At 36.3% G+C, this 25,625-nt stretch overlaps 1 protein-coding gene across 1 annotated transcript; it reads right to left on the reverse strand.

The window, feature by feature from the left end:
• Positions 1-1,455: 1,455 nt before the first annotated feature.
• LOC123538372 (lariat debranching enzyme A-like) lies at positions 1,456-24,241 on the reverse strand. Its single transcript, XM_045322421.2, has 9 exons — positions 24,155-24,241; positions 17,738-17,957; positions 14,674-14,798; positions 13,975-14,055; positions 11,046-11,131; positions 9,867-10,091; positions 7,664-7,735; positions 4,166-4,305; positions 1,456-3,265 (listed from the first exon to the last, which is right to left on the reverse strand). Exons 2-9 carry the CDS (start codon positions 17,932-17,934, stop codon positions 2,053-2,055), a joined length of 2,139 nt encoding a protein of 712 aa, XP_045178356.2. The 5' UTR covers positions 17,935-17,957; positions 24,155-24,241; the 3' UTR covers positions 1,456-2,052.
• Positions 24,242-25,625: the final 1,384 nt, after the last annotated feature.

Consider the following 25,625-nt stretch of genomic DNA (forward strand, 5'->3'; position numbering starts at 1 on the left):
CACAAAAAAACTCCTTACCAGGTAGAGATACCTTAAAATACACCTAAAATTTGAAAGTAACATCTATGTTGTACCACAGAAAAGTGGTCTTGTTTTTTCCCTACGGTCAATTATAAAAAAAAGTTACAATATAAGTTATTTATAGTAATAACTAAGGGAAGATAATCGTAAAAAAAAAAAAAAAAAAAAAAATAAAAAAATTGTAAGTCCACACAAAAATCTTTACCAGGTAGAGATTGGTCAAAATACACCTCATAATTGGATGTAGCATGCATGTTGTACTACAGGAAAGTGGTCTCGATTTTTCCTTACGACTAGTAATGAAAAAGTTACAATATAAGCTATTTATAGTAACAACAAAGGGAAGTAATTCTAAAGAAAGGAACTGCGCATGACACTTCGTCTCATGATGGTGTATAATTGTGCCAAGTTACATCAAAATCCCTACATGCATGAAGAAGAAATGCTTCGGACAAAGTCATTCTTGTATCTGACCTTTGGCCTCTAAGTGTGACCTTGACCTTTGACCTAGGGACCTGGTTCTTGGGCATGACACTCCGCCTCATGGTGGTGAACATTTGTGCAAAGTTATATAAAAATCCCTCTATGCATGAAGAAGAAATGCACCGGACAAGGTTTTCATTCTTGTATCATTTGACCTCTAAGTGTGACCTTGACCTTAGTCCTAGGGACCTGGTTCTTGCGCATGACACTCCGCCTCGTGGTGGTGAACATTTGTGCCAAGTTATATCAAAATCCCTCCATGCATGAAGAAGATATGCTCCGGACAAAGTTTTCTTTCTTGTATCCTTTGACCTCTAAGTGTGACCTTGATCTTAGACCTAGGGACCTGGTTCTTGCGCATGGCAGTCCGTCTCATGATGATGAACAATTGTGCCAACTTTCATCAAAATCCCTCCATGCGTGAAGAAAATATGCTCCGGACAAAGTCATTCATGAATTTGACCTTTGACCTCTAAGTGTGACCTTGACCTCAGACCTAGGGGCCTGGTTTTTGCGCAGGACACTCCGTCTAATGATGGTGAACAACTGTGCCAAGTTACATCAAAATCCCTTCATGCATGTAGAAGATATGCTCCGGACAAAGTCTGTGGACGCCGCCCGCCCGCCTGGGGCATTCCCATAATACGTCTCGTTTTTCAAACGGGCGTATAATGAGCCGCACCATGACAAAACCAACACAGTGGGTTTGCGACCAGCATGGATCCAGACCAGCCTGCGCATCTGCGCAGTCTGGCCAGGATCCATGCTGTTCACTAACAGTTTCCCTAATTTCAATAGGCTTTGAAAGCGAAAAGCATGTATCCTGACCAGAATGCGCGGATGCGCAGGCTGGTCTGGATCCATGCTGGTCGCAAACCCACTATATTGGTTTTCTCATGGCGCGGCTCAAATGATTTTTTCCCCCCAAGAAATAAAGAAGTTTTCACCAAATTTTCAAGCTTCTTATCATTTTTTATTTGCGTCAAATATTTGTGTACAATACCATAACATGATGTAAAGTTTAATACAAAAACAAAACAAAATGTATTCAAGACATTAAAAGTTAGAAAATAACGTTTACATTTAGTTTCAAGTCACACTCTCAGTTAAGGTTACATAAATTTTTTGTTGCATTGAACATCGCACTGACACAGTAACAGGTCATATAGCGACTTTCCAGCTTTTGATAGTGGAGGAAGACCATTATTTCATTATGAGCGGCCACCTGTGTAGAACCATCGGTCTTCTGTAAGCCAGCTGGATGGCTTCCTCACATGAAGATTTCATGGCCCCGAGTGAGGCTCAAACCCACATCAATGAGGGGCAAGTGATTTGAAGTCAGTGACCTGAACCACTCTGCCACCGAGGCCCCTTCTTACACGAAAGCTTCTGGTCCCTAATTAAGCATAATAACACAACAATGAGGAGATAAATGCTTAAAATAAACAACTTTTAACTAATCTGCCAAAGCAGTCTCATTCCAACAAATGTTGCATGGGAAAAGACATTCAAAAAAAAAATCATTTAAGTTTAACTGAAATTTTCAGATCAAAATTCTCCTATACTATCTTCCTTCACATACATATCTTGATTTCTCCTTTTGAATTTTTTACTAGCGGGACTTTTTATAGTTTTTGCTGTATCCATTCTTTTCTGTCCAGATTTTTCTATAGAATCTTCTATACATTTATTTTCTATATTCACGATTGGACTTGACTGATTAAGTGGTCTTTCAAGTTCTGCACCGTGTGATAGTTCCGGTAAACTATCGGAAATTGTTTTGTTCTTTTTCTGTTCTGCAATTATGGCTTGAAATTCCACATCATCTTTTTCAGTTGAGACTTCCATAATAATACTTTCGTTTTTCTTTGTTGAACTTTGAGCCATTATCATTTGCTGTAACTCTGGATCGTCGTCACTGATTTCTAGTGACTTACAGTCTAAGCTAGATGAGCTGGTCTGACTGTCGACGATTTCTGAATCCGAGTCCGACTTTCCAGGAGAAAACATACCAGCTCCGGTTTTAAGTCCATCTGATTTTTGAGCAGCTAGTATTTCTGCAATTTCTGACTCATCGTTAACCTCGTCTTGTGACGTGTTTAAAGACGGAGCAGTATCTGAACTACTCCCAGATTCTGTCGGCGGACACATTTTCAATTTTTCTGATAAACTCAATCTTTTCTCAATTCTGAAAATTTTACCAGGGGCTTCTTCAATTTTGCTACTCAAATTCCTAATTTCACTGCTATTATTACTATTGTCAACATTATCATCTTCTTCAGTTATTGAGATCTCTTCTGCGTTACCTACTGAAGTAAAACTTTCATTACCTGCAGAGAGTATGCTGTCATTTCCAACAGATAATAAACTACAACTGCGGTCACTGAAACTTTTTTCACTTTCCGAGAGCGATACAAAACTCAGTTCACTGTCATAGTCATCATCAACATTATCATCATCATCATCATCATCATTATCATCTCCACCATCAACGTTTTCAACATCAGCATCTTCGGGAAGGTTATATTTAGAATCTTTTCCCAGAAACACGGCATTTGGATCAGTGAGATCAAGCATACTGCAAATTAATGTTGTCTGCGGGTTTATCTCTGTCTGAGCAGACGGCATTTTATTTTGCTGTTTTGACAGTTTTGGATCATAAGCTGGTACCGAAGTGTCAAATCGCTCGGGAAAATTGAGATTATCTCCGAATTCGGCTTTCACGGCTTCAATCTCAGCCTTTGTTGGAGTAAAATCGGTCCTGAAAGTTAGAAACAGATTTTTTTTCTCTCCAGTTAGACATTAATTTTCAAATATAACTTCAGATGTATGAAAGTTGACTGGTAGGTCAGTTTTATTGTGTTCTTCAGTTCTTGCTGCCCTCGAGTATCTGACAACTTCCACACAAGGAGCAGAAATGATGCCTAATTATTCGAGTTCTAAATCCTTTTTTGGAAAACTGCCTTTTACTGTTCTGTTTCATAGTGGTTTAACACCACCTGTCAACACTTCCTTTACACAACAGTGTTGAGCTAACCTTACCAGTATTTCTGTATGCTTGTTCTCCATGCAAGTATCTGTCAGCTTCCCCACATGAATCAGAGGTTGAGAACAAATGATTTTGACATATAGTCTTCTATCAAATTATCCCACACTGAAAATTTTCCCAGTCATCTTGATTGACAATACCGTGCTAAATGGGCATACTACTGGTTCTTTTTACATATTCCTCCATGTCTGACCAATACTAAAAGTTTTCATGAAGCAAAAAAACTCTCCCAAGAATTCTGAGATAAACGAGTTTGAGATATTGAGTTTCAACCGTACTTATTAGTTGCTATAAACATATTAAACAATGTCAAAACTTGTTTTTGTACTTGCTCCCAGGCTCGGGCCAATACAAAACCAGCAGAGAAATAATTTTACGGCTCTCTTATCTTAACCAATCAGAATGGCTCTATTTTTCTGTTACTGGGCCTGGTATTTTCATACTGGCCCCGATTTTCTGATATCTGCTCAGCTGTGTTTCGTACTGGCTTGATCTGATATGATAAGCACAATTTATCAAAGAATATGTCTTATACAGCATAGCTGAAACAGTAGTACCTTGTACAGCATTCTATACAGTGTAAATTTCTACATAAATTAACAAACCAATTACCTTCCTCCTGGTGTTCCACCAGGATAATGTGGAGCCTTGGATAAACTCAGCATATGATTGGTCGACTTCAGAATGGCCAGCCATTCAGAATCAAGCTGCAATTTCATTGGTTTGGAATTGTCATGAGGAACGTCAATTACCTGCAACAGAATTGATAAATTTTGTTATTATACCACACTTCTGTCTACAATGATAAAATCCCATTACCTGAGAAAGAGATATTTTGACTATCAGAAACATTTTCAACCTTTTTGACATGTAACCTAGCAAAAGTGACTGTAAGGTCATGTGACCACGCTGATATTTTGAATGTCAAATAAGGGCAAATAATTGCTTCAATATTTTAGCCAAATCATGAAATGATTGCCTCCCTTGTAGACATATAGTAATGATGTCACTATTCAATGTGTATACAGGTGATTACCACGTTAAAGATGAGACTGTTAAATTAAATGGATAAAAAGCATTAAAAAAAACTTTTTTATGCGCTTAATTTTGTTCGGTATAATAAGATAAATATCGTATGACAGCGTTTGTGACATTGATATTGTCAACCCTCGAAACAGAATGTCACCACTTGGCTTTCGCCTCAGGGGACATTCTGCCCTCGGGTTGACAATATCAATGTCACAAACACTGCCATATGATATTTATATAATGTCTACCAGTAAGCAAGATACAAAAATTTATACACCACAGACTGGGAAAGCAGATAGTGGTGAGATGCCAGTTCTACTAAACCAGTGTCACAAATTCAAACTCTATATTCCTGAAACTAAAACAACTTTCTTTAGGATAGGAGTCTCTTTACACAAATGGGTGCTTTACAAAAGCCTTATCAAAGAACCAGGGACACAACTGGAATTGAAATACAGTTAAAACTTGGTATCTTGAATTCCAAAGGATCAACTGTTTTACTTGAGTTAACTGAAATTTGACTTGTCAAAGTTTTTTTTTTCCAATTTCTAAGCAGTTTTATGCACATTTGGGACAAATTCAAGGACTTTTTAAGCACTTTTTAAGAGGGGTGTTAAATTCAAGAACTTTTAAGCAATAATTTTCATTTTTAAGCACTTTTTAAGAAAAGTAACCAAATTTAAGCACTTTTTAAGCCTGTGCAAACCCTGTTAAAGATATTGTGGATGACAGACGTAATGACCAATCATGGACCTTCAACAATCCTGAAAGCTTTGTGCTCAGGCCAGCATACAGGGATCAGCCTACAAGGTGATTTGAACGATATCGTCGCTTTAAAATCAGCCACTTCGCCTAATTATCGCCTCCAGGCGAAATCTGAATTGCCGAGTTTTTCTGAATGTTGTAATCTGTTTACTTAAAGTTGTAAAACTTGATTAATATTCTAGATTAAATTACCAATAAAGCCATAGTTAACCCCGCCTACTCGCCTGTTAAACTTCAGCCAATTGTATCGTTAATATCCCAATGTTAATCAATAATATTGTAAGCCGCCGCCAATTTTGCAAATTTTCAATCGTCGTGCAAAAAACCCGATAAACTTAACGAGTGCATGATCTTATGCATCAATTGTATATTGTTTACTGATTTTATTAAAACTTACTTCAAAAATATTTCTAATACGGCCAATTTCTGTAAATGAATTGCCCGGTCGCTGTTGATAAAAAATACATGAGGACCATGATGGTATTGAATCGCTCACCTCTTCCCACATGACCCAGTTGATAAACATTCAGACCAACTTTCATACAGATCTCATGAAAAATAACGCCTCTAGAGAGGTCACAACGTTTTTTTATTATTTGACCTACTGACCTACTTTTTGAAGGCACATGACCCACTTTCGAACTTGACCTAGATATCATCAAGATGAACATTCTGACCAAATTTCATGAAGATTCATTCATAAATATGGCCTTTAGAGATGTCACAAGGTTTTTCTATTTTTAGACCTACTGACCTAATTTTTGACCGCACATGACCCTGTTTCGAACTTGACCTAGATATCATCAAGATGAACATTCAGACCAACTTTCATACAGATCCCATGAAAAATATGGCCTTTAGAGAGGTCACAAGGTTTTTCTATTATTTGACCTACTGACCTAGTTTTTGATGGCACGTGACCCACTTTCGAACCTGACCTTGATATCATCAAGATGAACATTCAGACCAACTTTCATACAGATCCCATGAAAAATATAGCCTCTAGAGAGGTCACAAGGTTTTTCTATTATTTGACCTACTGACCTAGTTTTTGATGGCATGTGACCCACTTTAGAATTTGACCTAGATATCATCAAGCTGAACATTCTGACCAATTTTCATGAAGATCTCATGAAATATATGGCCTCTAGAGAGGTCACAAGGTTTTTCTATTTTTAGACCTACTGACCTAGTTTTTGACCGCACGTGACCCAGTTTCGAACCTGACCTAGATATCATCAAGATGAACATTCAGACCAACTTTCATACAGATCCCATGAAAAATATGGCCTTTAGAGAGGTCACAAGGTTTTTCTATTATTTGACCTACTGACCTAGTTTTTGAAGGCACGTGACCCAGTTTCGAACCTGACCTAGATATCATCAAGGTGAACGTCCTACCAATTCATGAAACTTTAAATAATGCCTCAGAAGGTCACAAGGTTTTCTATTTTTAGACTACTGACCTATTTTGACGGCACGTGACCCAGTTCGAACTTGACCTAGATATCATCAAGGTGAACATCTGACCAATTTTCATGAAGATCTTTGAAATATATGGCCTCTAATAGAGGTCACAAGGTTTTTCTATTTTTAGACCTACTGACCTAGTTTTTGAAGGCACGTGACCCAGTTTCGAACTTGACCTAGATATCATCAAGATGAACATTCTGACCAACTTTCATAAAGATCCCACAAAAAATGTGACCTCTAGAGTGGTCACAAGCAAAAGTATACGGACGGACGGACGACGGACGCTGCGTGATCACAAAAGCTCACCTTGTCACTATGTGACAGGTGAGCTAAAAACGACTCCGCGGACGTCTCAACTGCCGTACAAAATTATTGTAAAAAGATCGCCAATATCAACGAGCTTGGTATTATTTTGATGAAGATTAATAAATATATCAATTAAATGTATAATCTAAGTTTCTGCAAGAATCGGTCATTATTAAAGCACGAGAATCGAAACATGAATGAAAATTTTCATGGCGTTTTGATCGTGCACCTGATAAACTTAAGAGTTTCGGACGTGTAAATTTCGGATAAAAATTTTAAGGCTACTTTTTCATAGCTAAGTTAATACTTTATTTAGACATTTATGAAAATAATAATGGAATAATCAATTTCCTTAAATAATTACTGTTTATGAGTTATAGCAAGACCCACAGGAAGTGGAAATATATAATTATAGGCAGATATATATATTCTGTGGAGGGAGAAGTCACTTCTCCCTAAATTTTTGATCTAGGATGATCCCTGGCACACATACAGCCACCATAAGTAACAGACACTGTCACACATCAAATCACATACCTGCAAAAACTGTCTTCTAGGTAAACATTTATCCAGGGCTAGAAACTGGGTTATCTTTGAATTCTTATCTTCCTGAAAATGGTAAGAAAACACTGCACTAATTAAAACACAATTGAGATCTACAGAATTTTACATTTGATCAAATCATCATGGTATTGGTATATGTTATACCAAAAAATGTATAATTTATTGTATTGTTCAAAAAGTGCTTGTACACAGTGATATAATCGCTTACATCTGAATAATAAACAATGATTTAATGCAACAATAAAACAAGAGCTGTCACAGGAGACAGCGTGCTCGACTATTTCGATGCTGGATAGTGAAACTGGGCACATCTGAGGAAACTAGAGCTGTCACTGGAGTGTTTAATGACTCCAATTGTGGAAGAAGATATTGCACAATAGATGCTCAGTCTGTGTCAAAAATATCAACTTAAAGTAATAAGAGTGGTAAAGATAAAATGTATCAAAACACTATATAAGTATATCCTAAGCAAAAAGGGACATAATTCATTAAATATTGGTGCCAGAGTTGTGCAGCTTGTGTCATATAGTGTGGGTGATGATGTTGAACAACTATTTTAAGTTTGAATCAAATCCATTCAGTAATAACAGAGACAGAGTGAAAGTGCATCAAAACTTTAACCTAAAATTCTAAGTAAAAAGGGGGAATAATTAATAAAAAAATGGTGCCAGAGTTATGCACCTTGCGTCATATGGTGTGGGTGATGATGTTGAACAACTATTTTAAGTATGAATCAAATCCATTCAGTAATAACAGAGACAGAGTGAAAGTGCATTAAAACTTTAACCAAAAATTCTAAGTAAAAAGGGGAAATAATTCATGAAAAATTGGTCCCAGAGTTATGCACCTTGCATCATATGATAAGGGTAATGATGTTGAACAATTGTTTAAGTTTGAATCAGATCCATTCAGTAATAACAGAGATAGAGTGAAAGTGCAGAAAACTTTAACCTGAAATTCTAAGTAAAAAGGGGAATAATTCATGAAAAATTGTGCCAGAGTTATGCATCTTGTGTCATATGATGTTGGTGATGATGTTGAACAACTATTTTAAGTTTGAATCAAATCCATTCAGTATTAACAGAGGTAGAGTGAAAGTGTATCAAAACTTTAACCTGAAATTCTAAGTAAAAAGGGGAATAATTCATGAAAAAATGGTGCCAGAGTTATGCATCTTGTGTCATATGATGTGGGTGATGATGCTGAACAACTATTTTAAGTTTGAATCAAATCCATTCAGTATTAACAGAGGTAGAATGAAAGTGTACCAAAACTTTAACCTGAAATTCTAAGTAAAAAGGGGGAATAATTAATGAAAAAATGGTGCCAGAGTTATGCACCTTGTGTCATATGATGTGGGTGATGATGTTGAACAACTATTTTAAGTTTGAATCAAATCCATTCAGTAATAACAGAGATAGAGTGAAAGTGCATCAAAACTTTAACCTGAAAATCTAAGTGAAAAGGGGGGATAATTCGTGAAATATTGGTGCCAGAGTTATGGCCCTTATGTCAGATGATGTGGATGATGATGAGGAATAAGTATTTCAAGTTTGAATCAAATCCATCAAGTAATTACAGAGATATGTTGAAAAAAGAGAAAGTGCACCAAAACTTTAACCAAGGTGGGGACGCGGAAAGACGCCGACGCCGGGGCGAGTAGGATAGCTCTCCTTATACTTCGTATAGTCGAGCTAATAACTGTTGAAATATATTAATTCATCAAGCATATCCCTTCATTCATCCTTAACCACATCCACAAATATTTGCCTGTGCCATGTCATGTTCATTTTCAGTGCACCAAAGTGACATTTGATGCTATAATATACTGTAAATCACTTTATATTAGCGTGATCTTTATTTCGCGAATTCCTGCACCCTGAATTATTTCGCGGTTTTATGAATTCGCGACGGAAGGGTCAGGAATTTAAATTTGCGAAGGTTCTTATCTTATATTAGCGAAATTTCAATTAATTCAGGAAGTCGTGATTGTATTAATGCCCTTTTTTCAGTACCGTACCGAATTTATGCATGTCAAAGACTCGTTAAACACATGGTCCATAACGGTTATTTTGTATAAGCAATCGGTTACTTTATTCACACAGACTGAAGGACAGATGATGACCCTTATTGCATTTCAGTCTGAATCACGGGATTAACAAAACATTTCACTCACTGAATGTTGTACAAGAGCTGGGAACTTGACATGAAGATGAGCTGAGAACCAGTATGTAGGTTGTAACAGCTTTAGCAGATCAGCTGCAACTGGGTTCCCAAGGATATCTTTCTCTATCTCCTCGGCAAAAAACTTCTTTTTCTGAACCAATTTGTTTACATTACCATACTTGTAGATCCCTCTGGGCCAGTCATGTGACAGAAATATATCTATGTGCTGTTTTACCTGAAATCATAAAAAAATCACCAATAAATTCCAGGCTGCAACATTTTAAATTTTGTTTTGAGACCAGTCTCACAAAGCAGCCTTGCCATTGGTCAATTTTAAATTTGAGTTCAGAAGACAACCAATCAGATGCTGGAGTATGTAGACTGGTCTCTTTATAGCAAATGAATTTTTGTTTTCAGATTTGAACAATCAAATGCAAAACCCTTCCATTAGCCATGCATGAATTAGTTTCTATATAAAAAAAAATTATACAAAAATCATATTAAATGCTGAATAATCAAGTTTTATTCTAAAGAGTACATAAAACAACTGTATACTTTCAAAACATGTTTCAATGAGACTATACCTTTCAATTCAGTCACAAAAAGCCCTTTGTCAGTATATATTTTGTTATGTAAGACTAATCTACCAAGAGTGTAATCCTTAGCTCCTTAGCTGTAACATTAATACTTTCAGTTTTGAAATGATGGACGGCTTATGTAGCATTTGAAACTTAAACAGCCATTTAAAAACTGCCCTCGGGAGTCTAGTTGTAGAGTGTGTGAGGTCATGAGTTCAGTCGCTGGCTATGTCATACAAACATGAATAACTGTACTAGTAGTTTCCTCGCTTGGTGCTCAGCATTAAGAGAAGAGTACTAGGACTGTTCAGCTTGGTGTCAGTATAATGTGACTGGGTGGGGTATCACATCATATCACCTGACATGTCATAGACTAGAAATTCCTGTGAGGCAGCACTATACACTTGTGCATTTCGCTCACTGCTACAAGTAGACACCCTCTCTTATAGGACTGAAATTTTTTTGAAACATAGACTAAACACACAACACATGCCTCTGACTCTTGTAGGCTCTGGTATGTTAAGAGTAAAATTTATACCATTAGATTAAGAGCTAAATCTAGTTTAAATGTTTATTAAGAGTATTTGGTCTTAAAACAATCAAATTTGTACCTGTTTCAAACGGAACACATCAAAGTTTCTGATATGATAAGCAGACCTCTTGGAATCTTCACAGTATGGTGGGTGTTCAAAATGTCCTGAAGATGAGAAAATATATTGTTAACATGAGCTGTCAGAGGACAGCAACACTCGATTATTCAACAGCCTTGTCAAGTGATTAAGTGTTAAGTTGATAAAGGGGCATACTTTTGTAACAAGAGCCATGTTAGACATGGCTAATCCCCCCGCCGGGCATATTATAATTGAAGGCTAAAGTTCCTGGCAAGTTAGTGTCTGAAAGTATTAATGTTATTTATAGTAACAAATAAAGGAAGTTAATCTTTATAAAAAAAAAAAAAAAAAAAAAAAAATTGCAAGTCCACACAAAAATCTTTATTAGGTAGAGATTGGTCAAAATACACCTCAAAATTTGATTTAGCATGCTTGTTGTACTACAGAAAAGTGGTCTCGATTTTTCCCTACGACTAGTAATGAAAAAGTTACAATAAAAGCTATTTAAAGTAACAACAAAGGGAAGTAATTCTAAAGAAGGGAACTGCGCATGACACTTCGTCTCATGATGGTGTATAATTGTGCCAAGTTACATCAAAATCCCTCCATGCATGAAGAAGAAATGCTTCGGACAAAGTCATTCTTGTATCTGACCTTTGGCCTCTTAAGTGTGACCTTGACCTTAGGCCTAGTGACCTGGATCTTGCGCATGACACTCCGTCTCGTGGTGGTGAACATTTGTGCCAAGTTATATCAAAATCCCTCTATGCATGAAGAAGAAATGCTCCGGACAAGGTTTTTATTCTTATATCCTTTGACCTCTAAGTGTGACCTTGACTTTAGACCTAGGGACCTGGTTCTTGCGCACACACTCCGCCTCTTGGTGGTAAACATTTGTGCCAAGACATATCAAAATCCCTCCATGCATGAAGAAGATATGCTCCGGACAAATTTTTTTAAGAAAATATGATAAAGGGGAATAACTCAAAAAATAGGCAAGGTAGAGTTATTGTTCTTGCACACTGCCCTTCCTCCCAATGTGTTCTATCAGTGTATGAAGTTTGAAGAAAATCCCTCCAATACTTTTGGGGTTATGCTCCAGACAAAATGTTTTAAGAAAATATGATAAAGGGGAATTACTCAAAAAATAGGCAAGGTAGAGTTATTGTTCTTGCATACTGCACTTCCTCCCAATGTGTTCTATCAGTGTATGAAGTTTGAAGAAAATCCCTCCAGTACTTTTGGAGTTATGCTCTGGACAAAATTTTTTATGAAAATATGATAAAGGGGAATAACTCAAAAAATAGGCAATGTACAGTTATTGTTCTTGCACACTGCACTTCCTCCCAATGTGTTCTATCAGTGTATGAAGTTTGAAGAAAATCCCTCCAGTACTTTTGGAGTTATGCTCCGGACAAAATTTTTTATGAAAATATTATAAAGGGGAATAACTCAAAAAAAAGGCAAGGTAGAGTTATTGTTCTTGCACACTGCACTTCCTCCCAATGTGTTCTATCAGTGTATGAAGTTTGAAGTAAATCCCTCCAGTACTTTTGGAGTTATGCTCCGGACAAAGATCGTTGCGGACACACGCACGGACGGAGAGCATTTCTAATATCCCCTTCGCCTTTGGCGGGGGGATAAAAAATTCAAAACGATGTTATGGATCCTGTGCACTTCATATCATTTGATCACAGTGAACATTGGTGTGAAGTTTCAATCCATTCCCATCTGTGGTACTGAGATACCAGCTTACTCGGTAATTACATACAAAAATTTAATAAAAAATTGCTAAGTCAAAAAAAAGGGGACATAATTTTGTAAAAATGCAGAGTAGAGTTATAGAATGTGTCCACTTCATGTCAGTCCTTCACAGTGAACAAGAGTATGAAGTTTCAGTCCATTCCTACAAGTGGTTACTGAGATACCAACTTACATACAAAAACCCTTTAACCAAAAATGCAAGTTTCAATCCATTCCCACAAGTTGTTACTAAGATACCAGCTTACATACAAAAACTTTACCAAATCGGGATGCCAGCGCCAACAATAGCTCTACCTATTTTTCGAATAGTCAAGCTAGAAATATTTTTTCTTTTATCTAAGATTAACTAAAATCAGAACTTTCCAATGCTTTTAAAGGGATAGATACTATTAAGAACTTGGTGGAAATAAGCCTTTGAAAATTTTATAAAACAATCTTTTTTTAATGGACTGGACTTCCAGTGAATTACTGGCAAGGATGATGATTTCCCGCACTTTATTTAAATATGCTACAACAAGAAAATAGTGTTTTAAAGAAAGAGAACTGTTTATTTTAATGTTTTTGCAGAATGCAATATGCAAGAAAAACAATCTATCACTGGTTTAAGGTACGTATCACAGTATCAGGTTTGCAGGTAGCTGTTATCAAGGCTTTGTTGAGTTACCTCCTTAACAGTTACCCCGATATTCTTAAAGTTTTAAAACAGAATATGTTTCTTCTGTTAGTTGTTAACTATGGGTACAGTGTCATTTTCCAATAGTACCTGAATTTCAATTATGTAGCTTCAATCAGTTAATTATACAAAGTTCTTGGATTCCATACCAGTAATGAACAAATACTTGAAAAGTCTGAAATCATGTCTAGAACTAAGATTCATCCTCTCCCTACCAAGCTAATCAGGCAGGCTATCTAGAATGCATTTTAACCCTTACCTGCTAAATTTCTATACTGAACTTGTTTATCTTTCAGTGTGAACAGTACCATTAACTATTAAAAGGGGTGCTTACCAAAAGGATACTGACTGAATGGCAAACAGTGCAGATCATGATCAGACTGCACAGATGTGCAGGCTGATCATGATCAACACTGGTCCCAAAGGCAGACTCATTGTGTCCAGCATGGTAAGGGTTAATAGACAGTCACAATAGACAGAAAGTAAATATACCTTTCATATAATCTTTGCTTTTGTAGATGCCGGACATTCCACCAATTCTAACACCTCCAACTTGAACAACACCAGCATAGCCTGAAATATAGCGAATACCAAATGCAGTTAACCTGGTACCTAGAATTCCAACGGACCAAGCATTTTAAGTAAAGATAAACAAAATTTGATATAAAAATCATCTTTGATGCATGTGTTTTCTGCCATATGTGTTCTTTAGCCTTGTCAAAACTGACACAATTTAGGTCAAAGAGACTTTTCAAGTTTTTGATGGTGGAGAAAGACCCGAGAGATGCCCATATGGGCATTATTTCACCAAGGACAGACACTAACGTAGAACCACTAACCTTCCGTAAGCCAGCTGGATGGTTTCCTCAAATGAAGAATTCTTCATCCAAAGTGAGATTTCAAACCCACATGGGTGAAGGGCAAGTGATTTGATAAAACTACAAATGAGTCGCACCATGAGAAAACCAACATAGTGCATTTGCGACCAGCATGAATCCAGACCAGCCTGTGTATCCGCGCAGTCTGGTCTGGATCCATGCTGGTCGCAAATGCACTTTGTTGGTTTTCTCATGGTGTGGCTCAAATATTTATAATGTTACAACATTACTGACAACTACTTTGGAATTAAGGCCACTCTCTGTCAACAGTTAATGGCAGATTTACTGATTTGTATAACAATAACAATCATACCCATATAATATATTTTTGGAGCCACCCAGCCACCATACGGCAGTTCTTGTAGATAGTTGGATGCTTCATGATTTCCTCCAATGAATATTGTCAGTATTGGGGCAACTTTCTCTCCAGAATAATACCTGTAATGTAAAATAATATTTAAATATGGTGACATCTGGAAATACAGCTGTCACTCGGTATCTCAAATTCCAAGGGACCAAGCGTTTTACTTCGAGGTAACTGAAATCTGACTTAAACAAGAGGACCATGATGGTCCTGAATCGCTCACCTCTTCCCACATGACCCAGTTTTGAGTATGACGTCGTTTTTTCTATTATTTGACATAGTGACCTAGTTTTTCAGCTCATGTGACCCAGTTTTGAACTTGACCTAGATATTATCAAGATAAAAATTCTGACCAATTTTCATGAAGATCCATTGAAAAATATGCTCTCTAGAGAGGTCACAAGGTTTTTCTATTATTTGACCTATTGACCTAGTTTTTGAAGGTACGTGACCCTGTTTTGACCTTTATCTAGATATCATCAAGGTGAACATTCTCACTATTTTCATGAAGATCTCATGAAAAACATGGCCTCTAGAGAGGTCACAATGTTTTTCTATCTTTATACCTACAAGCCTAGTTTTTGACCGCACATGACCCAGTTTCGAAACTGACCTAGATATCATCAAGGTGAACATTCAGATCAATTTTCATGAAGATCCATTGAAAAATATGGCCTCTAGAGAGGTCAAAAGATTTTAATAATTTTAGACCTACTGACCTAGTTTTTGACCGCAGTTGACCCAGTTTCAAACTTGACCTAGATATCATCAAGATGAACATTCAGACCAACTTTCATACAGATCCCATGAAAAGTATGGCCTCTAGAGAGGTCACAAGGTTTTTTTTATTATTTGATCTACTGACCTAGTTTTTTAAGGCACGTGACCCAGTTTCAAACTTGATCTAGATATCATCAAGGTGAACATTCTGACCAATTTTTATGGAGATCCATTCACAAGTATGGCCTCTAGAGGGGTCACAAGGTTTTTCTATTTTTAGACCTACTGACCTAGTTTTTGACCGCACATGACCCTGTTTCGAACTTGACCTAGATATCATCAAGATGAACATTCTGACCAATTTTCATACAGATCCCATGAAAAATATGGCCTTTAGAGAGGTCACAAAGTTTTTCCATTATCTGACCTACTGACCTAGTTTTTGACGGCACGTGACCCACTTTCGAACTTGACCTAGATATCATCAAGACGAACTATCAGACCAACTTTCATACAGATCCCATGAAAAATATGGCCTCTAGAGAGGTCACAAGGTTTTTCTATTATTTGACCTACTGACCTAGTTTTTGAAGGCACGTGACCCACTTTCGAACTTGACCTAGATATCATCAAGGTGAACATTCTGACCAATTTTCATGAAGATCTCATGAAATATATGGCCTCTAGAGAGGTCACAAACTTTTTCTATTTTTAGACCTACTGACCTAGTTTTTGACCGGACGTGACCCAGTTTCAAACTTGACCTAGATATCATCAAGATGAACATTCAGACCAACTTTCATACAGATCCATTGAAAAATATGGCCTTTAGAGAGGTCACAAGGTTTTTCTATTATTTGACCTACTGACCTAGTTTTTGATGGCACGTGACCCAGTTTCGAACTTGATCTAGATATCATCATGGTGAATGTTCTGATCAATTTTCATGAAGATCCCATGAAAAATATGGCCTCTAGAGAGGTCACAAGGTTTTTCTATTTTTAGACCTACTGACCTAGTTTTTGATGGCACGTGATCCAGTTTCGAACTTGACCTAGATATCATCAAGGTGAAAGTTCTGACCAATTTTCATGAAGATCTTGTGAAATATATGGCCTCTAGAGAGGTCACAAGGTTTTTCTATTTTTAGACCTACTGACCTAGTTTTTTATGGCACGTGACCCAGTTTCAAACTTGACCTAGATATCATCAAGGTGAACATTCTGAGCAATTTTCATGAAGATCTTGTGAAATATATGGCCTCTAGAGAGGTCACAAGGTTTTTCTATTTTTAGACCTACTGACCTAGTTTTTGACGGCACGTGACCCAGTTTCGAACTTGACCTAGATATCATCAAGATGAACATTCTGACCATTTTCATAAAGATCCCATGAAAAATGTGACCTCTAGAGTGGTCACAAGCAAAAGTTTACGGACGGACGGACGCACGGACGGACGGACGACGGACACCGCGCGATCACAAAAGCTCATCTTGTCACTTTGTGACAGGTGAGCTAAAAATGGTATTTTGTGCATAGGGCACTAGACAACTTTTGGGGACAGGTACCCATACCCTCAGGAAGTGGAATTTTTCGCCGTTTTAAGACAAAAAGAGGAAGTTTTAAGCCATATATATGTTACTACTTTTCACACTTATCAATACTGTTTTAAATTATTTCCAACTATATTGCAGTGCTCAGTAACCTTCCTTAGAGGCACTATAATATAACTTGAAAGAGATTTCATATCTAGCTGTGTCAAACAACCCATTACCAGGGGACTTTTCTTCTGAGAAAGGGAAAAAATATATTATTTTATAAGGGGAACGGGGCCCATATTCGGCCCCAAAAACAGCCAAACAATTGCCCTGTTGCATGTGTTTTTGGGAAGGGACTTAAAAATGTCTTTGAGATTGCCAGAATTTTGAAATAAGCAAGTTTGAGATATCGTGTTTCAACAGTACTTCTTTTCATGCAGTGACAAATAATGGATAGTCAAACTTTCAATCTGTGCAAAAATTACTGGATAGATACACTAACATTGGTAACAATAGTGTAGTACTGTTTCAGTGTACAAAATTCAGTTTGTGATAACTCTGCAAGTTCATAGGAAAATTTTTTCTGTAAATATTGATAACAGAATGCCTAATCCCATACAATAGCTAACAAGGTATTTCAAGTTCTTCTTAACACTACTTTTCTGCTTTATTCTTAGAAGCCTTAATTTTAATTTTTCATCCTGAGAAGCCTAACACATTTACGCTATAAAATATATAGAGCAAGTTGAACATACTTGTAAAATGAATTCATTTTCCTATGTTTCGGTGGCACTGCCATACAGTCCATGTCTGCAGTGTTGCGGACGGACTGGAAGTCCCCGCAGATAAGAAGCAGGTCAACCTTGACATTGTTTTTCTTCTCCAGGTATTCTATTGTCTGATATATGTTGTCCAGTTCACCATGGCAACAGCCTTCTACTGCTATCTTCATTCTTCTGGGATCAGCACAACCTCCTGTGGATATAAAATATATACTGTAGGCTTACTTATTTTAGCGGTGTACTAATAACAGCGCTTTTAGTGCTATCGCACGTGCGCTAATTCATGTCCGCGCATTAATTTGTCCAAGCATTTTCATGTACATTTTCATTTGATGATGTTTTCTTCGAACTTTTGCAAATAATTACACTTAAGAGTTTGCACTAGTTACACTGCTTGCTAATATTTTAAGGTTCGTATGATATTCCTGTTTATTGTTCATATTATTATTTTAAATATATGATCATACAAAATAAAATATTTAAGCTTGCAGTTCCTGTTTTTTCTCATTTGATCAAGTTGTTATCGATTTCCGTATCACCTTCGGGCATGTCCATTGTTGCAGTCGCTCGTTTACGGAAAGGTGTGAACGTTTGTATTAAGACACAATGCATGTAGGACAAAGGGGATTCAATGATTAAAATGTGTGACAATCTCGTTTTATTTCAGCAATTATAACTAGTATACAGAATATAAAACACGCAGATTATTATAATTAAATACAAGAAGAGATTTACGGTATAACACATAAGTAAATAATTTCAAATAAATCGTACTTTCTTTAGCCCGCTAACAGTGAAAAAAGTTGATTTCATAATCAGTATGACGTATAATTACAACAGAAACACATTACATAAAAATTGCTGACAGTTAAGTTTATTTCCGAATATTTTCGTGAATCTCCGTAAATCTCCGAGAGCCTCATCTCGGACAGCGCTAAAATTAGAAATTAGCGGTCTCGCGAGAGCGCTAATTCACGTCCACGCATTAATTAGATATTTCACCAAAAATTGCGTTTGCGCTAAATTTTTGCCGCGCTAATAAATGTACGCCTACAGTATCCACATGTAACTCTTCCTTGTTCATTTGTAATTTACTCTCTCTGAACAGGGGGTTTTCCAGCAAACAAAAAAACTTGAAACCTTGGACACAGAGAGGAGGGCCTCTTTTTTTGTTTTTAGAGTTTAACAGCAGTTTTCAACAGTATTTCAGTTTTGTGATTGTCAGTATTAAAACTGACAAGTGACAGTGTACCTAGATTCTGTGTAGCAGTAAAAATATATTCTTCACATGTAACTGCCAGCTTCTCAATCTGAATCTGAGGAGGAGAATGAATGATTTCAGACAAATTTCTATAAAGACCGTAGAGAAAATATGCCTCCCCTGGGGAACAAACACTTGACTAAATGATACATAGATCTGCACTGTACCTGTTATAGTAAGTGGACAGACTTCACCAACAACAGGTTAGCCCTTATCATGCTGGACACTACTGATTCTGCCCTTACGACTAGTGTAGATCAAGATCTGCACTGTTTGCTATTCAGTCAATATCTTTTTGGTAAGCACACCTTTTAACAGTTATTGGAACTGTCCAAATTGAAAGATGGACAAGTTCATTGTAGAAAGTTAGCTGGGCAAGCATTAAGCAAAACTGAATATTTTGAGAAAAAAAAAAACTCTTCAAGAAGGCTAAATGGAATACCAGCTAATTCCTTATTTAATTCAATACTCCCTTTCGAAGACGCTGAATGGCCTATAATGTGCCCATGTCCAATTCATGTCAATGATGTATACCATATTTCATTTCAGTTTGATGGAAATTAGTAGGAGGAGTTGAGATATTCGTAATTTTAACATGTCCGAAACACTGCAGAATGATACCAATTTAACTTGGGTAATGATTACATTTTATTCAGACTTCATCATAGACCAAGCCTCGACCTTAACTTTTTTCGGCAGTTGCCAGCAGGTCCACCAACTGCTAAAATCTAGTAGACCTGCTCAGACTTTAGTGGACCTCCAATTCTAGCACATAAATTGTGATGTTGTAGACGTCATAACTCCATATGACCCAAATAAACAGGACATATTTCTTAAATAAACAAGAGCTGTCCGTAAGACAGCCAAGCTCGACTATTCGAAATATTGTCCCAGAAGCAGGAAAATATTACCCAAAAAGGTTAAATATCAAAAGAGTTTTAAGTTCAAAAGGGGAAATAATTTGACCAAAATGCATACCAGTTATGGGACTTGCTGCTATCAACTAGTTTTATAACCCCGAAGGCACATGTGAAGTTTCAATTCAATATCTGCATTAGTTTTGGAGATAGAAACTTGCATGTAAAACTTTAACCAGGATTTTCAAAGTCCAAAAGGGGGCATAATTTGCCCAAAATACATGTCAGAGTTATGGGACTTGACCCAGTGAGGTTGGTAATTGATCTAGAAAAAGAAAAAATAAGTAACAAATCTATATGCCTTTTAGTAATAGCTGTATGTACTTGAACGCAAAACTTTAACCAGAATTTTCTAAGTCCAAAAGGGGACATAATTTGGCCAAAATGAAGGTCAGAGTTATGGGACTTGCTGCTATCAACTAGTTTTATAACCCCGAAGACACATGTGAAGTTTTAAATCAATATCTGCATTAGTTTTGGAGATAATAACTTGCATGTAAAACTTTAACCAAAATTTTCTAAGTCTAAAAGGGGGCATAATTTGCTCAAAATACATGTCAGAGTTATGGGACTTGACCCAGTGAGGTTGGTAATTGATCTAGAAAAAGAAAAAATAAGTTTCAAATATATATGCCTTTTAGAAATAGCTGTATGTACTTGCACGCAAAACTTTAACCAGAATTTTCTAAGTCCAAAAGGGGGCATAATTTGGCCAAAATGAAGGTCAGAGTTATAGGACTTGCTGTTATCAACTAGATTTATAACCCCGAAGACACATGTGAAGTTTCAAATCAATATCTGCATTAGTTTTAGAGATAGTAACTTGCATGTAAAACTTTAACCAAAATTTTCTAAGTCCAAAAGGGGGCATAATTTGCTCAAAATACATGTCAGAGTTATGGGACTTGACCCAGAGAGGTTGGTAATTGACCTAGAAAAAGAAAAAAAAAGTTTCAAAGCTATATGCCTTTAATTGATGGCTGTATGTACTTGCATGCAAAAACTTAACCAAGGTGTGACGCCGACGCCAGGGTGAGTAGAATAGCTAGACTATTCTTCGAATAGTCGAGCTAATAAAACTGGAAGAACAAAATGACTGTATCATATCTTCATTCACAATAGTCCGACAAGTAATTTGTATGCTTTCTCTGTAGCAATCTGATATCTCTACTGTCCTCATCATGGTCATCATATTGCTCAGACTCTCCTGACTCTACCTCCTCCTCCTCCAATCTTTCAGCTATCTTGTTATTACATACACCATATTGTACTAGTATGGTCTAGTGGTAAAGACATTTATAATCCCTTCTTCGGATTGAAACCAAGGTTCGAATCCTTGTCCTGGCAAAATATTAAACCAGAGTTCCGCATGAAATTCAATTTTTAGAGCAATTCTTAAAGGGGACTAGTCAAAGAACATTCCTGTGAAGTTTGATCAAAATTGGCCAAGGGGTTTAAAAGATGTCATTTGAAGCATGACTAGCCAATTGCAAAAACATGGAGCCACTTTATATACAGAAGTGCCAGAATCAGATGCCATATTTTTTTTAATCTAGAGCTATTTCATTTCATACTTAAACCATGCAATTTACTCTTGAACCAGTACATCCTAATATCACACTGAATCAAAAATAGTTTAAAATGTTCAGCTCATTATTTTTCACCATTGTAATTCAAAATTTATATAAGGTCATTTATCACAAAAAAGAGTTTTATTTTATTTTATGACTTTTCAAAATTCTTAAAGTTAAAGTTTCATTATATATACATTTCAATTTCTATTTCATTCCAGTGCTCCAGCTAGCTATTTACAGCAGGGCGCATCGCCCGTTCCGAAATTCGTTCCGCCCTGTTGCCCCGCCAGGCACCCTACCCGTTTTACAACCATTCATTTCTTTTTTTTAGCCAAACTTCCCTTTTTTGCCTCTGTGATTATAATACACTGCTTTATTGCCCCCTTTTTATCGAGTGATACACGCGTTAAACAATATTACCTGCTGTAATCGTGCCCGAGGCAGACCATGATATTTGAGACTGCTCCACTAGCATTAAAATCATTGAACCTTAGTGTTAAAACAGTTTGCAAACCAGTCTGAAATCATTATCATTTTGCGCCACCTGTCAAAGTGTACTTTCGTTTTCGGTAATATAGTCGTAAATACCCCTTTAAACACAACTGAAACTTAAGTCCAGACAACAGACATTTATATGTAATTAATAAAAATCGATCACAATCAAATTTAAATAGGAAAATATTTTGATTTTATCGTTTTACAAGTTTTTGAAATCGAAAGTAAGTTGTCGTCTGCTTTGTGAAATTGCCGTTTTTTCATGAAGATTTCTTTGAAATTAGTTTACTAATATGTAATGACAGGGTACACTTTAATATCAGATACTGTGAAATGCTGTTAAACTGTCTTTGCATCATAATATTTTTTCAAAACTATTGTTTAAACTGGACATTCGACGACTTTTAGAAAAAAGTGTAACCATATCCGGATATAAAATTTTGGATACCCGGAATATGTCTATTACAAGTGCTAAACTTGCTTTTAGACTGTTGTAAGTTAAAAACTTTGCCTGATTTCATTTATTTAAGTGGAAGTTTAAACTTTATTTTCTGTATATAATATGTGGCAGGTATAAATTTATAAATATCAAGTAGCCTACATGGAGAAGATGTGTACTGAAATTGTAGCAAGTAAAATAGGCCTAAACACATAGATATTGTTATTCAGTATGCAATTACAAAGAAATGTTACAAGTTGAAAATCAATGCCAAGTAAAATACAAACAGCAGAATTTTTAGTTAATAAATAGGTGCATTAGAGATGACAGACATAGCCTATTAAAAGACCATACCTAAAGTGTGCCAAAAAACATGCCTAAATTATGCCAAATTCCATGCTTAAAGTATGTTAAAATGCACTGTATGCATGGACCAGTTATATTTTTTTCCCGGGGGAGCACGGTCCCGGACCGACCACCACCCCAGAAGTGCCCTTTTCAGTGCCAGCACCCTGCCCTTTTTTAATCCTAGCTGGAGCACTGCATTCCATACATATTAATGTATAGGGAAAATACCACCTGGAGGTATTAGGTGTCTTTGTTTCGAAGCTCTTGGATGATGCTTTTAAAATTCATCAGGTGTTTCAATGCTACATACACTGGGCAGTGAAAGAACCAAAAGAACTGCTTTAGTTCATTTGTATCTCAAAGATTCTTGGACTGAATTTTTTTTTCAAACCAACTAAACGCGACTGAATTTTATGACTGCCGGGTAGATTTATGTAGCATATTTCATGAAGGCATAGATTTATTTAACATATTTTACGACCGTGAACATGTAGATTTATTTAACATTTTTTACGAAGGCACATATATTTTTACAATTTTTTATTCTTTGCAAGTGCTTCGGTGAAATTGTCAAATTGTCGGCGAATCGCCTTGATATGCGCGCAGCTAATATTTCGTTTCATTTGCGTTCATTGAAGTAGGCGGGGCGAAGTTTGGCGAATTAGATTCACTGATAATCGTTCTTGCATGAAGGAACACTCTCGCAGAAGATTTAAATTATTCACAGCGGTGTAATACGGTCCACCACTAAGGTTGAGGCCTGTAGACTCCCTGTGCAAAATCTCAACCTTAAAAATAAAATAAAGGTATTAAATCTATATAATTTTTCAATGAAACTTCAAAGTTTTGTAGTTGTAGCATCATCTGGGGCATGTGCAGTCAAAAATCTAATTTGATTTCAGAAATAGTGCGATATGTATTTCTAAAATCACTGTATGTTCATTGTAAAAGTACTTTGTTTTACCAAATTGGAAACTGGCAGGTGCTTGAAAATGCTGTTCTCTGATTGGTCAGTTAAATCTCCAGATGTCATGATAAAGTTATGAATTGCCCACAAGAAAAATAACTTGATGATATTTCATCGGTAGCCTCAAATTATTTGACTACAATAATTTCGTAGAGAGGGAGACTCCAAAACATCAAGGCCCATTTCAGAGTACCGACCATTTTATCGGGATGGCCCGTTATAATTTGTATGAATCGAGCTCGCACAAAAGTCTCTAATTCGAAAATATAAAAAAATACTGTCGCGAAAACCCATGAAGAAATTGTCTGTTACAGATTCAGGGGAAACTTTGGTATAAAATGAAAGCCTATGAATATTATGGTGAACTGTTGAAATAAAATATCACATACTATCCAGAAAACAAGCTTTAAATACACATTTTCATATATTTTCTTTCGGGATTTTGTTGTTGTTGTTGTTTTCCTGAATAAATATTAACCCAAATTTTATTATCTACCAACAAGAAGTCCTATCACTAACTCGTATGTAATATTAAGCAAAATCGTGTGTAAAATCTTGAAAATATACTTCCTACACATTTGCATTTGAATCAAAATATACAATTTACCTGTTCTTACTTGGGAGCAGATTAAGACGCAGACACCTACTTTTTTAAGAAGTAATGGTAATGATAAAAGTAATAAAATTGGCAGTGACAAAGGGAATTACGTATTTTGAAATGGATGATATATAAATATGAAAAACAAAAACAGATTGCAGGCTATAGATAATCAGACAAAAGTATAAAAGTTAGAAGTTCTGGATATCTTTAAAAATGGAAGTTCAAGTATAGGTTAGTGTTTATTAGTGAACATTTATCAAACTAAATTGGTCTGACGCAGCACAGCCACGCGACCAATTTAATTTGATAAATGCTTACTAATAAACACTAACCTGTTTAGTGTTTGAAATTATCTTTTATGTTTAGTATGTGACTTACTGGGTTAATAAACGACTGGAAGTAAATGCTGATTTACCAAAATAAATTTACCGATAATTTGAGAATACTGCAATGCCATTGGACAAAAAATAATTTCAAACACTAAATAAATTATATGTTGAGAACGGAAGAAACAGAACAAAATTTGTTTGACCCGAATGCGAATATAACAAAAAAAACAAAGACAAATATCAAACAGGGAATGCCATGTCCCAAAAACGCAGTCTCCGCAAAATGAAACCGACAGCACGCAGACTTGCACACCACAAACACACACACACATACAAACGCACACAAAGTTGACACATGAGGACAAAATGAACAAACAAAGGAACACAGTGGGGCACCGCCTTGGAATGGTCAGTGGCAAAAACACCACTGGGGAGCTTAAACCGGTTTATGGTGAGCACCCAACCTCACTCTTACCCCCATCATGTTCCAAAGACACGGGACAGTGTAAATAAAAGTAATCCCCTCCAGGTGAATCTCTAACACACGTAATGGAAACAAAAGGGCATGGCATGTAAAACACAAAAATGCTCGTGTATAAATATATAAAAAGCAAACCTTTAGAACCAAAAACGTATGTACTCAATGCCTTTTCAGAAGACAGAGCAACAAGAGAAACACCCTTAAGGGCCCGACGAAACAGGCCAGAAGACAGATATCAAAACAGTTCAGTCCTGGTAGGATTTAAAAACTGCTTCGTCTGTGAAATATATTTTTTAAAGAATACAAACAGACAAAAAAGGCCAAAAGGGGAATTTGTATTTAGTTATAGAAAATGTTGGTGGTGATGGTGATGAAGATGATAATGTTTAAAATCATAGTGGTGATGATAGTGTGTAATGATGATAATTGTTGTATGGTTGTGATGATAG

The sequence above is a fragment of the Mercenaria mercenaria genome, chromosome 18, assembly GCF_021730395.1.
Source record: "Mercenaria mercenaria strain notata chromosome 18, MADL_Memer_1, whole genome shotgun sequence".
Lineage (NCBI taxonomy): Eukaryota > Metazoa > Mollusca > Bivalvia > Venerida > Veneridae > Mercenaria > Mercenaria mercenaria.

What these genes read in the sequence shown, in the direction of transcription:
- LOC123538372 (XM_045322421.2), bottom strand. Translation starts at nt 17,934, where the DNA reads ATGAAGATAGCAGTAGAAGGCTGTTGCCATGGTGAACTGGACAACATA. An exon ending in TCCAAAAATATATTATATGG is followed by an intron (nt 14,056 to 14,673) that starts GTATGATTGTTA and finishes GCTATATTTCAG; the next exon opens with GCTATGCTGGTGTTGTTCAA. An exon ending in CTAGAAGACAGTTTTTGCAG is followed by an intron (nt 4,306 to 7,663) that starts GTATGTGATTTG and finishes ATTCTGTTGCAG; the next exon opens with GTAATTGACGTTCCTCATGA.